Below are 16,046 nucleotides of genomic sequence, written 5' to 3' on the forward strand. Positions count from 1 at the left end.
AAATCCATACACAAAAGGGGTTAGTCATCACAGCATTCACATATAAAAAATAAACTCATTAGGAATGAGTAATGGTGGAATGGCCTCACTGATGAAAACAAAGCAAACTTTCTCAAAGGACTGAAAATTTTAAAGAAAGATTTTGGCACTTTTACTCCATATTCAGGCAACTAATCAATTAGCCCACATTACTTTTATTAACACTCCCTTACAGTCAGCCAGAACATTACTTTTGGGCATTGACTCCTCCATAATGATTTGAGGCTCTACTGTTGCAACCCAAACATTTTGCAGGCTAATATTAAAACAGCTGCATTTTTAAGCTTACAAATGGCCCAGTATTTTACTTAGCCAACATTATACTGGGGAGGAACAGTGTAAGTCTTTAACAAAATAACATATCTAAGTACCTTTGGATGTGATCTGCAGAATTGTAGCCTTCCTGTTACCAAACTTTCCATAGCAGTGAAAAACCTTGTGAATGCTGGACAGCCTATATTCATTTCTCAAACTATAATAATGATCGTCATTATTCAGCTATGAGAAATAACTGCTTTCATTCCAATATCCATTAACTGTAGGGGGAAAAAAAGCACCACCTGCTACTTACAGGTCAATAGTGTATTGACAGTAATGTGAGTGTACAACTTTCCTGTTACTGTGTTGTAATCAAAGCTCATGAAAGAGCTAATGGACAACAACACTGCATACCAAGTTTTTACTTTCAAGCCAGCAATCATTTGTAAGTGTAGGTGTCATCAAAAAGTGACACCTACACTTACAACCACTCACGCAGATGGTGTACATCTAATTTTGAAACAAAACACTCAGTGTATTCTCTAGACTCAAAAGGACTTTGAAGACAAAACTACAGTGCAGTCTGAAAAATCCATAAACAACAAAGGGGATTAGTCATCATAGAGTTCACATAAAACATTCATAACACTCATAAAATAAAGAAAGGGAGCAAAGTGGAGGCAAAGGAATGGTTTCAGTCAAAGCTGTGGAGACCATTCAGTAGTAATACCTTTTGGCAAGTTTGACTGGGGCAAATGATTATAGAGCAAAAGTGATGACTGTGTGAGGATGGTACTTGTCAAAAGTTATCTAAAAATACAGGAAATTCTCAAATACTCATAACTTCTACATCTACGGTATGAAGTATCCCATCTTGATTCATCAACTGCACAGTGTTGATTTTAGCTAATAACATGTCTCATGGGTGTTTGCACACAAAGTAATTATTGTCCTGAAGATAATTTGCCTCACTGGGATTGTGCATCCTCCTGTCACACTCCAGGACTAACAACCGCACTCTTTGTTGTGAAGCTTGCACGCTGAAGATGTCTGCCAAAGGACGTGCTGATAATTTTGCCATCAAAAAAGCAACCGAGCATAACTTTCAACAAAGACGATGACTCACTAAGAGCTTTTCAGAGACACGTGTTTTCCATATCTCAACACTGTCCACACGTGAAACGAGCCGAACAGTCGACTGGAATTTGCGGGAAACACTTTAGTTTGGTCAAACTCAAAGGCATAACACCATAACCAAAATGTGTTTGAAAAAATAGGAGGAGCATGAAGTCTTTTGTTAGTGTTACTGTGCATGTGTGTTTCTGTCAGTTCACATTGGATATTTAGTTCCTAAAATAAATAAGATGGAAGGGCATTAAAAAAAAAAAAAAAAAAAAAAAAAAAATCAGATATTAGTACAATTAAGAAATTAACTTTGAAAGCCAGCAGTATGAGTGTAGCCTAAGCTCCATGACCACTGATATTCTATAGAACCCATCTTGGGCTTTAGCAGGTTTAAATTGGAGTTTGTCATTGGTTTGTACTGCAGACCTTTCTAAAGACATACAAGGTACCTGAGACGTGATTACGCCTCCAAACTGAACTGTCATTCATTGAGTTCATTCTGTCAGGAGGTTGTGGAAATTGACTGTAAAGCATTGGGAATTCTACATTTATAACCATCTTTTATCTACCTCTGTGTCTGCATCATTTGGGTGATTTTACCTGACTCTGGAGTGCCTGTTGTTGGTAAAGGGACAGCCTGGCTTTGGTGTGCTCATCTGTAGTCGGGCTGAGGGGCTTGGGGTCTGACATGGACCTTTGGGTGCTCTTGATGGGCCGGGGCATGGAGGAGTGGCGTTGGGGGGACTCGGCCGTGTAGGACTTCTGCTGAGGGGTGACGTGGGCCTTGTTCAGCCTCTCGCTGGACAGGGAGGTCTCCAGCAGGCGGTGAGGGGACACCGGTGAAACTGGGGAGTAGAGGACCTGCGGGGATTTGGGGGCTGTTTGCTGCTGGCGGATGATACTGGAGATGGACTCGTTGTGGAGGTGGTTGTGAGGCTGGTAGTTGATGTCAAGCGGGTCGGGACGGCGGCGCTCAAACTTGGCTGCATTGGCTGCAATCTGCTGCTGACGCTGCTGGACCAGAGGGTCAACAGCACCAGACTGCTGCGTTCCCGAGGTGGCAGAGGAAGAATATGGACTGACTGTGGTTGGGACACTGAGCTGGGGAGCTACGACCCCCTGCGACTGGGCCTCCGGATCTGTCTGGCACGCGAGAGACTGTCCTTTCTGGGTCCGCTCGGGTCCAGAGATGTAGTGCACGATCTCCACTTTATTTGGGTCTGGTACTGTCACATGGATCGCTGGGGAGACTCTTCCCAGGTGTTCCACTTCTGTCTGGCAGGACATTTCTCTGATGGTCTGGATGGCGATACTGGAAGACGCCATCTTGGAGGGATCGGTTTTGCTGTCAATGGCTGTGGTTGCGGCGGTGCCGGTGCCAGTGCTGCTCGACTCAGAGTGCCGGGAGAAGCGGGAACGTCTTCGGCGAACCGGCTGCTCCCACTCCACCTTGTCCTCGTCGTCGTCGGTCTGGACAGAGCAGTCTACGCTGCGACCGCGCCTCCTGGTGCGGTGACGCATCATGTACCTGGTGATGGAGATAGAGCAAGATATAGAGAGAGAAAGGAGAGATTAAGTGAGATAGTAAGAACAGAGAGAAAGAGATTCTCATTAGCACCCAATAAAGATTAGACATCCACGTTTTATCTAGTTTTGTTTTACACACAGAATGGACTTTCCTTTTCAAATCAATATAACAAGATGGTTGGATTGGCAGCCATTTTTATGTGTACTGTTGCCATTGCAAAGAACTGTGGCCATTTTGTTGCTGTGCAGCTACCAATGTTGGTTTTAATATCTGGTCTTCCTATATTGCACCATGCTGTTAGAGATTGCCTCTGAAGCTCTCATTATTGTGATGTCTTTATTCTGATTTTGTGCGCGTGTGTGTGAATTTATTTATAAATTATTCATAAAGCTTGCATCTACAGTACATCACGGCTTGTGTGTTGTTTTTTAATTACTGGAAGCTGTTAAGCAAATAGAAGACTGCTAAGGTAATCTTTGCCTATTAAACTCATCTGGCCAATGATTTCATCAACACACAGGTGCACACACACACAAACTTGCCTAACACCCACGCCATCACATGACCTCCTAACTAACAAACACCTACAGTATGAACCCCTCCGCCTGCCAACACACACAGACACATCATCACCTCTCCTCTCCGTCTTCGTCATCCGTCTGCACACAGCTGTCCACGATCCTGCGGGGGGAGCCGTAGAACGTCATGTCGTCTCTGTCCAGGCTGTCCCTGGTCAGCCTGGTCATGGAGCTGTGTTTCCTCATGTTGCTTCTGGTCTCTGCGTGCTCCTCCTGGCTCCTCAGACACATCTCTGACGAGGAGTTGGGGAGCGAGCGGGAGCTCATCTGAGTCTCGATGTAGGGGTGCAGGGGCTGGCCGTTCATATCCAGCTGAAGAGGAAGGGTTTGCAAGCCATTTAATGGTTCTGCTTGTCAATTTTGTTTTACCATCCTAAAGTCAATAAATGGATTGAGAATGAACACAGGCTTTGCAGTTGTGTGGTGTATCTCCTATCAACCACATCTTGTGCCATCATGAAGGCCTATTGGAGAACTGTCGTGCAGATAATGGCTAAACATTTATTAACTGGATTTTTTATAGTTATGCTAGGTATATTTGTTTCCAAATTTAGGCTTTTGTAACACAGGAAACTGTCTTATCTTTCACCCTAATTTATACACTGAAATGCAGTGAGTTGCAGCTTGAGAAGAGTCAGCTCAGCTGCTTTTTGGCTTTCTTAGATAGCTAACAACAAACCAATGAGTGAGCCAATTTGCAATGGACATTAACAATTGATGTCAGTATTTACATGGAACTGCTAGCCACTGCTAATGCTGTCCTCTATTATGTAGTCTATGCTGCAAGTGTGCAGAACAAACATGCTGACAACCAGACGATGATTGGTTGGACCAGATGCTACAGTGAGGTAACTGGCAAGCTGGCATTATACAAACACAAAATAGAAAAATAGATCAGATGTATCAGTGGGAAAGACGGGAAGATGGCACTCTGACGGTTTATTCCAAGTTACACCCAAGGCACACCCATGATTAATTAACAGAGTAAGTAACCCTTTCAAACCATGCACATAACGGAACGACCCTTTTTTCTGCAAAAGTTGAATTATACACACCCTAAATGCACTTGCACTTCAGACTGTGCACTTAGATAATATAATTAAATGTAATTAAAATTAAAATAATTAAAATAGAGGCCCAAGTCTGTTCAGCTGAGATGGCCCAGTTGTGTGTTTAGAAAGACAATTTTTCAGGCACTTCTACCTAAGACCTGAGCATGTACATGCTAGAGTTGTGTCACTGTGTAACCCTCTGGTGACTGAAAACTGGTGCCCTCCACTTCACTCACCTCCATGCTGTGAGCTGCAACTGCAGCAGCTGCTGCTGCAGCGGCTGCTGCTGCTGTCTTCTGCCTTTTCTGCTCTTCAAGCTGCTGCTGGAGCTGCTGCTGTAAAGACTGGATCTGATCCAGCTGTGACTTCTGCTGGGCCAGTTGCTCCCTCTGGAGAACCAGCTGGTTCTCACGCTCCTGCTGCTGCTGCTGGAGAACCTGGGAGGAGGAGAGGGAGGTGGTGGAGAGGAACGGGACAGAGGGGCAGATGGACAAAACAGAAGGAGAGCACAGGTCAGAAAAGCATGGAGATGTATGGAATAGGAGAGATGAGATGAGATGAGATGAGATTGATATCAGGTGAGATGAGAGTGGTTGTGAGGAGAGGAAATGAGGACACATGAAGAATAAAAAAAATGAAAAGACGGGAGAAAAGAAATTGACAGAAAGAGACAGATGGGAGGAAAGAGAAGACAAGGTTGTTGTCATTTTGGCACATTCTTGGAAAAGAACCATGATCAAAGAATGCAAACCAAATAACAAGACTCCTGGAACTGAGAGTGTGACATGGATTATGTTATTCTTGTGCCGATGGATTAGTGTTGAAAATGGTCCCAAGTTAGTCAAACTATTTTATTGAAAAAATCAAGCATGGAAGCACAGCAGTAATGAGGAGCAGCATGTGTTGGCAGTTGCTGTTGCCAGTTGTATGATGCTCTTAAGGAAGAATATTCAATGCATTTTCAGGGTTACATAATTGACTGGCTGATGAAAAAAAGTTTTAAGATTTTTCTCATACTGTAGGATATGAGATGCATATTAGTAATTCCATCTCTACAGTATTTCATTCTCAACAAGGAAGGCTTCCACACCTGCTTAACAGAGTTAACTTGAAAGATTTTCAACTGCTTGTTCTATCAAAAAAAGAAGAAAAATGTCACATTAGCCATTCTGTTCATTAACTGTTAAAACATCTTAAGAGTTAGGTAAACCAAAATATTGAAATATGTGCTGCTTAAATGCAAAGGACATGCTGTTGATTATTCAGTGTTTACATCATACAGTTTAAAATTTTCTTTTGCATGTAAATTAGATAGGTGAATATGAAACCATCTAACCAACAAATTTAAGCAGTATATCCGGATATTTTTCATTAGTTTCCATTAGTTACACGTACAGGCATGTCCCAGCTTAATTTATAATATGTATAACGGAAAATAAATTCTCCTGTTAAATTATTAGACAACAACAGAACATGCATACTGTTGATTTACTGTATACTTTTTGTCACTCAGGCTGGATGCAACAAGATTTCTATTAAGGAAATAAACTTGAGTCAAGACATTTTTTGAAACTACTGAAAGGATTTGAACTCCACCCTTTACAGGTGTATCCAGTTGTTTTACTGGCTACACAGTTTTCCTGTAGCAAAATGGCAGGTACCATCTCTTGGTACCACAGTTATGAATGTCAACAAAACAGCAAAATTTCACACTCAATTTGTTTGGGAAATCTTGAGGGTCCAACCTAAGTAAAACAATCAACCACAACACTATTACAATTTGGTTGCACCACACAACACCACAATAATATCAACCAAGACATGCATACATATATAAAGCATAATTTTATAGATAGGATTCCGGAGTATCATTGGGTATTTTGTGTCTTATACAGTGGGTCCATACAGGTTGCACATCAGAAGCATGACACTGAAATAAATTAATCAATAATGAAAAAAATCACTTGAGATCATATAAAAATCAGTTACTCAAAATCACCATCACAACCAACACTATCACCACCAAACAAGGACAAAACACCACACAATTCCTGTTTTTTAAACACAAAACATCAAGCAAGACAACATCAAAATCCCCATCCCTCCTCCTCCTCCTGTTTCTCCCTCTACCTGTTCCTTGATGGTCTGTAGCTCCTGTATCTCTCTCTGAACCAGTATCTGCTCCTTCTCCCTGTGCAGCTTCAGCTCTAGCCTCTCTCTTTCCAGCTCCTCCTGGAGGCGCAGCTGCCTTAGTTTCTCCAGCTCCACACGCTCTCTCTCCATCTGCAGAAGCTGCTCCTGCTGACGGTGGAGCCTCTCCTCCTCTGTTTCCCCCTCCTTGTGTATAGAGCCTGGTGGAGGGAATGGAGGAAGACCCCTGCAATGGGGATGCCACTGGTAGGGGCAGATGGGGCTATTGGAGGTTGGGTGTAGCCATGTGTGTGTGTGGGGCCGGAGGGCGGGTAGGCGTGAGCTGCTGGAGGAGGCTGGGCTTGCTGCTGACTGGTTGTCACCTGTTGCTGCTGCTGTTGTTGACTTTGCAGGTGGGCCTGGGACAGATTGATTGGCTGCTGCTGTGGCTCTGTTGGTATGACAACCACTGGTGCTGTGGTGGCCACTGCTGATGAGGAGGTAACAGTGGCACCTTTGCCCATGTACACAGGTGCATCCTGGGCTACAGAGGTGGTTGTTGGCATGGAAATGGTAACTGGAGCACTCACTTGTGCTGAGGTAATTGCTGCAGCAGCAGTCGTGGTGGCGGTTGTAGCCACCTGGAAAAGACTTGGTGCTGGGTAACGGAATGGAGCTTGTCCCGATAATGGCATTCTGGGAGTCATTGGTAGTCTGCTAAGACTAGACAGAGGCACAGGTGTCATGTTGGCAGAGGGGAATGGCCTATAGACCCCTCTTAATAATGGACGAAGCACAGAAGCAGGCTGGGTCGTGATGGGAAGTGTAGAGGCGATAGGTGTGTTGATGGTGGAGTAGATCATTCCATCAGCAGACCTCATGGCTGCAGGGTACATGGCTCTGAGACTGGCCTGTCTGGCATTGATAAGGTTGGTTAGTGCTTGACTGTGGGAGATTGGCTTTCCATCTGGTCCAAAGAGGAGATTTGGTCTCATTCCCAGACCTGCTGCGAGTCTGGAAGACGCAGGCCCAGGCCCTCTCCCCAGACTGCCAAACTGCATTAAGTCTGGGTTGCTTCCATACCTATCCATAGAATTGAGTGCTGCACACATCCGACTGATTTCCCTGGCTGTTGTAGCACTGTACTGAGCCAAGTTGGACTCCTGGAAGCTAGCTATGTCACGAGCAGAATAGCCATAGTCTGAACTGATGTTTGACAGGGAATTAAACCTCCTTATAGGCAGAGTTGGGGCTGTGATATCCCCTCCGTGGCGCAAATCTGTATAAGAGCCATACTGCATCCCCATATAACCTCCATCATAGGCATGCTTCATTGCAGTTAGATCCATGGCAAGCTCTCCAGTGGCTTGAAGGTGTGGATCTAGTTTAGAATGATAGGACTGCAGCCCGGCTTCAGCTAAATTTGTATCAGACATTGAAGGCTGAAGTCTGCCTGGGAAAGGCAGAGTGTAGGCCTTGCGCCCATCCATTGGATACTCATGGTACCTTCCAGGTTGTCTCTCTGGATCTGAGTCATAGCTGAGAGGTGGGGCAGAAGGAGGCCTTACACCCTCTTTTTCAGACCCACCAACACAGCTTCTGCCAAAAGGAAGCCGGTAAACAACATCACAGCAAGCTGGTTGGGTGTCCGGTTTGATTTGACCTCCTGTCAGATCCATAGCATCCTGCCCTTCCTCTACTTTCACTAGCTGGGTCACAGCTCCACCCTGCCCCATGCCTCCATCCATCTGTACCACCACACTATGGGGTGATTTGTCCCCTGACAGATTCATCACACCAGGAGGAGTGGGCTTCCCTTTAAGCTCGACTGGACCAGTGCCAAATAACTCAGGATTAACAGCCGGGGATATGGCACTGACCACAGCTGAGGCATTCGTTGTCTGGCTAACTAGCAGGTCTTTCTTCAGTAAAGGTGAGATCTGGCCAGTGAGATTATACCTGGCCAAGGCAGATGCCTGTTGCTGCTGCTGTTGCAACTGATGGTGCTGCTGCAGCTGTTGTTCAAGCAACTCTTGTTGCTTCTGTAACTTCTCTTGTTGTTTTTGTAGCTCTTGCTGTTGGATACTCAAGTCTTCTAGTTTGGCATCAATTTTTGGTATTGATGGGTCAGTAGGTGGTGGAATTGGTGGTTTGTTCTGGGACAGACACACAGCCGAACCCATGCCCTGACCAAGATCCACCCGGTTCTGGTGGGGATCACCGTAGACTGTTGGCTGTTTGGGCTGGGACATGAACATGGAGGCAGCTACGGTCACACTCACAGTGGTTGGTGTGGTAGTTTCCTGGGCATTCAGGTTCATAATCAGTGGCTGAACAATTGTAGAGTGTCTGCTCCCCTCTGATCCACCATGGTACTTCCTGCTTTCAGTGGCCAGGGAGGTGAGATCCATTCCTTGGTCAGTCATGATAACTGGAGCTGGTTTGGTGACTGTTCTGAGGTCCACAACACTTCCTCCTTGGATCATCTGGCCCTGCTCTACCCGGGAAGTGCCTGGGACAGTGGATATACGACAGAGGGAGATGTTATCCATTGACATCGAACCTCTGCTATAAATACTGGCCGTGGTGACCATACTGGTTCCCACATTCACTTTCTCCACCCGTTGTGTTCGGTAAAAGCTGCGTGTTGGTGATTGCTGGTAAGGTGGGGTGTCTGGCGGGCTAGCGCTTGGGGAGTATGTCTCAAATGTTGATTGCCGGCTGAAACGGGTGGGTGAGGACAGAGGAGAAGTGGCAGTATTGACTGTCATCGGTCGTGCTGGGCTTGGGGGTGGGGAGTATGGCGCATCCTGGGATGACTGCTGCCGGTAAAGTCGTGGGGAAACTGCCCGATGTGATGTTTGTGTGGCCTGAGCCATCACTGGAGATGTGGGCCCAGAGCCAGACTGCATCCCTAATCCAGAGCTCAAAGTCTGCGTAGAGAACTCAGCTGTGGCCCTTCTGGAGGGTGAGCGGGTAGGACTCTGTGGTGGTGGTGATGGAGATAGAGGAGGACTGGTGCTCCTGTAATACGTAGTGTACTTAGGAGAACGTGGCTCAATAATTCTCTCTGTGGAAGATGTTGAGCTGTCTCGAACTTGAACGCCCCTGGTATCCCCTACCCTTCTAGTGATCACCTCCCTCTGGCTATAGGCCTGGGTTATCTCTGCAATCTTGCTGCATACACTGGAGACTGTAGTAGTGGATGTGGCAGGGCCTCCTGTATGCCTGCCATAAATACCAGACTGAGTAGATGTAATAGTGTGGCTCGAACTAGTTTGAGAAATAGTCACTGCATCTCTTGCATAAACTCCATAGGCTGCAATAGTGGTGGCGGCCACTGTTGGAGTTATTCCATTCTTTCCTGCCTGGCTCTTGATTCTGTCTTTGTGCCCATCCTTGGCAGAGAAATGCTGGGTTACTCGGACATCAGGGATCCGTCCTCCAGTCTCAGCAAAGGAGACAGGAGCTGAGATCTGTGTGGGGCTGGTTCCTGGGGTCAGAAGTGCATTACTTTGTTCAAGCAGTTTAGCAAAGGCTGAGCCTGTGTCTAAGAGCTGTTTGTCTGGGTAGGAGCTCTCGATCTCAATCTCCACTTGCTCATCGGTGGCCTGCTGCATCTTGGTGATGTTCTGAGATGTTTGGCGGATCTCTTCATATATATCTGTTTCCGTCTCCACTGCCTCATTGTCATATCCTGTTTGGTCTTGTTCATATTCATATTCATCATCGTACCCCTGTCCGTTTATGTCCTCTTCATAGTACTGCCCATGTCTCCCATGTTGCTGCTGTTGCTGTTGTTGTTTCTGTTGTTTCTGAAGCATCTCTGCCTTCCTCATCATCTCCTCATATACTTCCTCAGCACTCTTCAGCGGTTTGGAAGTAGAGGATGGTGCCGTGGTAGTTGTTGTGGTTGATGATTTCTCGATTGGGGAGTATAGAGACATAAATGTAGGAAGGTTGTACTCGCTGCCTGACTTGTAGAGTTTAGACTCGTAGCCCTCAGCCTCTGAGTCCAGACTCTGTGGAGAATATTCAGAGGCAGAAGAGCGATGGAGCTCCTCCATCTCAGCAGCTTGTCTCAGCTCTTCAGTTGGGGAGGCATCTTCAATGGGTGAAAGGTTACTTGGTGGTGTCTTCGACCTCTCCCTGCGCCTCTGAGCCCTCAGTTCCTCTTTGTCCCTCTTCGTCTTCCGGGCTGTACTCCTTATTCTCTGTTGTTCCACCTCTCTCATCTTCTCTTGCTCTCTGAGAAGCTCCTCTTCCTCTCTCAGCTCATCCTCCTCTGAGGAGTCTTCAATGGTAGGGAGGAGAGGGCCGTGGGAACGGTGGCGTGCTTTTCTCTGCTGCTTAGCCTCCTCCAGTCTCTGCCTCCTGCTTGGGCTGCTGTCACTATCCTCCTCCATGGAGGAAATGGAAGTGGGAGACTGGCCTGAGCCATAGGAGGATGAGGTGGGTGGCAGAGTGGAGGAGTAATCACCCCTGGATCGCTCCTCAGGAGATCCCGTCAAGCTTTCCATCTCTAGTTCTGGTTCTCGGTCAAGGCTCAGGTCATTTTCATTGCCCAGCTCCATGTCTCGGCTGTAGCTGTTGGTGTTGTTGAGTTCAATGGTTTTGAAGCGCCTCAGGCCTCCTTGTGATGCCATCACATCTTCCTCGCCCTCCTCTGCTGAACCCTTGTACACATCGGTAGAGCTCTTGGTTTCCTCCTCAAAACTGCTGGAGTGGTGCTGAAGGCGTCGTTTCTCTTTCCCTGAGTCGGAGATGATGTGCTTATGGTGGCTTTTCTTGGGTTTCTGGTAGCCATATCCTTCATCTTCATCATCCTCCTCTTCCTCCATCTCTTCTTCCTCCTCCTCCTCTTCTTCGTTTTCTTCATCAGCACTCATCTCCATTATCTGTCTCCTCATGAACTCCTCATCTGTCATCTCTGTAGGCTCCGCATCTTTCTCCTTCTTTTTCTTCTCCTTCTTCTCTTCCTTTCCTTCCTTACGTTTACCCTCCCACTCTCCTCCATCCTCCTCTTCCTCCAGTATATCCTCTAATTCCTCATCTGAGTCGTATGCCTCTGGTGTGATTGACAGGGACCGTGGCCGCTGCTTCCCTCGGTCATCCAGATCCCTGTCTCTGTGTTTTCGTCCCCTTCTGTCCATCTTCTCTTCGGAGAGGCTCTTCTCTAGCAGAGGCCTCATGGAACTTTCCAGCTTTGTGATTTCAGATGGGCTGGGTGGGGAACCTCGCCCACTGATGCCCCTCTCACTCAGCTTCATCTCCTCCTCCTGGATGAGGCCTGTGATTTCACTGTGGGAGCTGGAGATGCCATCTGAGGAGTAGCCTGTGTCACTGAGGCTTTGGGGGCTACGTGACAAGTCATGGCTGCTGTTGTTCTTCGTGTCCTATAGGGGGCAGAGGAGAGAGAGAGAAAGGGGCAATGCATTAGATTTGGGGACAACAATGTTTTAAATTCAAGTCATGATTTATCCCAGTCGTTAGGAACGTGTTAATGTTGGGTAAAGGTAAGCATACCATTTAGGCCCACTGAACTTATGTTCTCACATTTTTGATAAATAATGCCCCAATTAGTTGAGCAAAAGAAGAGAAAAAAATGCAACAACGGTGTCTTATTCCAATCTTTATTTACGAATTCATACAACTTTTTAAACTTTAAATACAGATATTAAATATTGTTGGATTATAGCACAAGTAATAATCACACATTCAAAGTAACATTTTCATACTTATTAGCTAATGTTTCAAAGGTAAAGGATGATTCAAATGAACAAATTGTTAAATGTAGATAAAACAAAAGACATATTTTTTGTGCTTAGACCAAAGGTACTCCATTCGTTTTCATGTAATAAAATATTAATTTCCTCCTCAAGTTTAAAAGTTTTAGCGTCTGTCAAAAACAGTCCTTGAAATGAATGTGATAATGTGGTATTGGGCATTGTTCTGAGCAATAGAATCAAATTGTTTCCTTGGCCTAGAAATAGCAATAAGACTATTCAGTAACAACTATTTGTGCTACTGGGGTAACTGGGAATGTGAGCCTAAATTGTATGCTTACCATTTACTCCACAGTTGCTCTTGCATGTGAAAATGGTTAAAAAAAAAAAAAAAAAAAAAAGATTTAGAGTCTATCTTTTGCACATTAAGGAACAAAAGAAAAACAGAGAAAGTGACAACACTCAATTCACAAAGTAGTTAATAATTAATAGAGACAAGAGGAGTTAGTTAATAGACAGAAAAGAGATTTGCCCTCCCTATTTCCAAAACTGAATAGACCCATGACATACAGTATCAACTCCACTAACAACTACTGTTGTTGTCATTACAGTGTCATTGCATTCCAAATATGTAATTATAATCGTAGTTACAGTTTTATAGTACAACATTTAATGAAAGACACAAATAGCATTGTCTGATTTTAATTAAATGAGCAAACTCAAATAAGGTGATGACTAATATTAAGATAATTAACCATCAATTACCATTCATAAAGTGGCTTAGAGTTGTAAGTTCTGTTAATTTGCTGAGCCATTGATAGAAAAGAGTTTGGACAAACTTTTACAGGTGCCACTTCACGATGCTTTGATGAGTTATTACTAAAGCATATTACAATTCCAGCTTACTTGATAATGGGTTATAGTGTGTTGTATTGTAGTTAACTTGACAGCAACTTAGGAAAACAACATTTCCACTCCATTTATCAATGGCTCTCTTGATCAAACAATAACATGCCAAATCATAATCTCAAAGGGACTAACCTGGTTAATGAAAAGGGGGGTGGATGAAAAAATACAAAATAGACAGAAATGATAAAATCATATCTACAAAACCTCTCTTGTTAAAATATTCTACACAGCGAAAGGGTGTTAGACACTAGACTTCATGATCTCTGCACTTTGATTTCACAGAAACTCTCCAGCTGCAGAAGGTCTGTGCTGCTTTTGAAAAGACCCGCAGCAGCATTACGTCAGCCAGAGGCCTCGCACGTTTAGCATATTCATGGCATGCTGCTCTTTATACATATTTCAACAGGAGCGATGGTTGCCACTGAGTAAGAAAAGGCACAATTAACTGCTGCCTTGCTGCCACTTGCAGTCTCAGCGTTCTGCAAAGAGGGGATCAATGACGGGGTTTATAAAAAGCCATGGATGTCACACACTGCAGGAGGAAGGACTCGGTTCAGCATATGACTATAAATAACCAGGCTCACCAGGATATCCTGCGTCGTGTCAAATGACCCCTCATGTCTTAATGTAAATTTCTCAATGTCTTCTAAATGAATAAATGACCTTTTTTTTTTTTTTTTTTTTTATAACTGTAGCACCACGCAGAGAAATTTTACACAAAATTAACTCTGGACTGGGTTTCCATATCCCTGAGCTCACCCAGTCAAATGACAACGTAGTTCAAATTGACATATTAGACATTTAGCGACATAATATAATCATGTAAGAGAGCAATGCTTTGAAAAAAAAAAAAGAATAAGCCACAGAGTGAGATCAAGGAGATTTTTTTCCCAACATCTTTTCTCTTTCACTCTCACCACTGTTGATTACATGTGAATCAAACACATTTTTTCACTGAAATGTAAATTAATTGCGAAGGGCGGTAAAGGGATACGGGTGACAAGAAGTACACCATCACATTCCCCAAATTAATCTTAACCCCCATATATCTCATCCTATTGTAGATAAATGAGGGCTGTTAGTGCCATTAGATATATTGAGGCCTCTCTACATTTAAGTTTAAAGCAAAAATGAATATCAATAAATGAAATTCTATGTGCAAGACACTGCAGACATGTTTCCTTTGATTTTAGCCGGCTTGCCAAAAAAGTAAAAACACGTTTCAAAGTATTTTATGGTTCAGTGACCAGGATGCCAAATGAGCCTAGTTTAGAACTGAAAGCAGCGAGCAGCAGGAACATGCAGGAAGAGTCCTAAAATATTCATAAGAAAATAATGGGAGATTTGTGTCCAAAATTACTTTGCAAAAGCTGCACTTTTTTCTGTCTTAGACGGAAAGACACCACAGCAAAAGCTCCTCTGCATTATAGGGCAGTTCCAGGTTTTAGCTAATTTCCTGCATTTCCTCTCTGTTTTAGATCACCGGAGATTGTCCTCTGCTTACTTTTAGCACAATATGAGATTTCTGCCATTACAACTTTGTCTTGGTTGTTTTTCAAAGTAAATATTTTAAAATGAATGCAGTCTAAACATTACGAGTTTACTGACTGAAAGGAGGCGAGTCCTAACGTCACCACAGAGAATCTCAACAGTTGGAAAGATTTATTCTGGAGAGGACAACGTGGAAATTGGGCATGTAGCGACCGATGAAGCGGTATCTTGCTTTTTCTTGTTTACAAGCAGAGACTCAACTCTTGAATGCACACACTGATATGAAGAAAACATCAGCACATCTTGGCTTTGAGGACTGTTCTGGAGTATCTGGAGGTCCAGCATGAGAGAAATCCTACAGACACTGATGCAGCGCTGAGCAGGAGCAATATGATGGATTTCTGTATTGAGCTTCAAGGATTTCTAAAAAAAACTGCATGAACATGAAGCAGGGTATTGCTGTAAAAGAGTATGCATGCTTAGCAAGCTTTCCTTGGACAAATAAAGGTTGCAAAAATCATTAACAAACTTCAGTGACCTTATTTTAGTGTATTGGCATATATACATATACAGTATATTATCCTATGGATAGGCTTGAAATGTAAAAACTGAACAACCAAAATATACTTTCCCACTTACCCCTAGTACAATCCAAGGTTATTAAAGTTCACTAAAACTAAACTAAAAACCAAAACTAGGTGTGAAAAAAACTGTAGGTCAGTGAAATAAAACTAAAAACTGGACTTGAGAGAAAAACTAACTGAAATGATATTGTTTACTTACAAAACTTAACTAAAATAAAAATTTACACTATATGTCTTGGAATATGTATTGGAAAACCTATTCTGACAAACACTGCCCATATTAGAATAAAAAGGCAAATAAAAAACTAAACTAAAACTAAACATTTTTAAACAAAACAAACAAACAAAAAAAAATAAACTGAACCAGCCAAACCCACTCTGGAAACTAACTGAAATGTCACTGAATTGAAAACAAAAATTAAAAACAAAATGAAAATAAAAACTAATGAAAAATACAAAACTATAATAACTGTGGTGCAATCTTTCCATCCTGATAGTTTGGCGACGTTTCCAGCCTGTCTCTCTTCACTCCAATACAACTGGGCTGGTTGGGCTAGTTGTTGTTTAGTGGAACTTAAACTGTCAAAAATATGTGAGAAACTCCACAGTGGCATGGATACTCAGCA

General features: G+C 43.7%; 1 protein-coding gene across 1 annotated transcript in view; it reads right to left on the reverse strand.

The window, feature by feature from the left end:
* The window catches only part of bsna (bassoon presynaptic cytomatrix protein a), a 192,735-nt gene that overhangs the window by 32,808 nt on the left and 143,881 nt on the right, over window positions 1-16,046 (reverse strand). Inside the window, 5 exon segments of the mRNA XM_030056314.1 lie at window positions 2,023-2,950; window positions 3,584-3,840; window positions 4,853-5,017; window positions 6,711-6,958; window positions 6,961-12,106. Of these exon segments, the coding sequence (XP_029912174.1) occupies window positions 2,023-2,950; window positions 3,584-3,840; window positions 4,853-5,017; window positions 6,711-6,958; window positions 6,961-12,106 (6,744 nt within the window).

This window comes from Myripristis murdjan, chromosome 7 (assembly GCF_902150065.1).
Source record: "Myripristis murdjan chromosome 7, fMyrMur1.1, whole genome shotgun sequence".
In the NCBI taxonomy this organism is placed as follows: domain Eukaryota; kingdom Metazoa; phylum Chordata; class Actinopteri; order Holocentriformes; family Holocentridae; genus Myripristis; species Myripristis murdjan.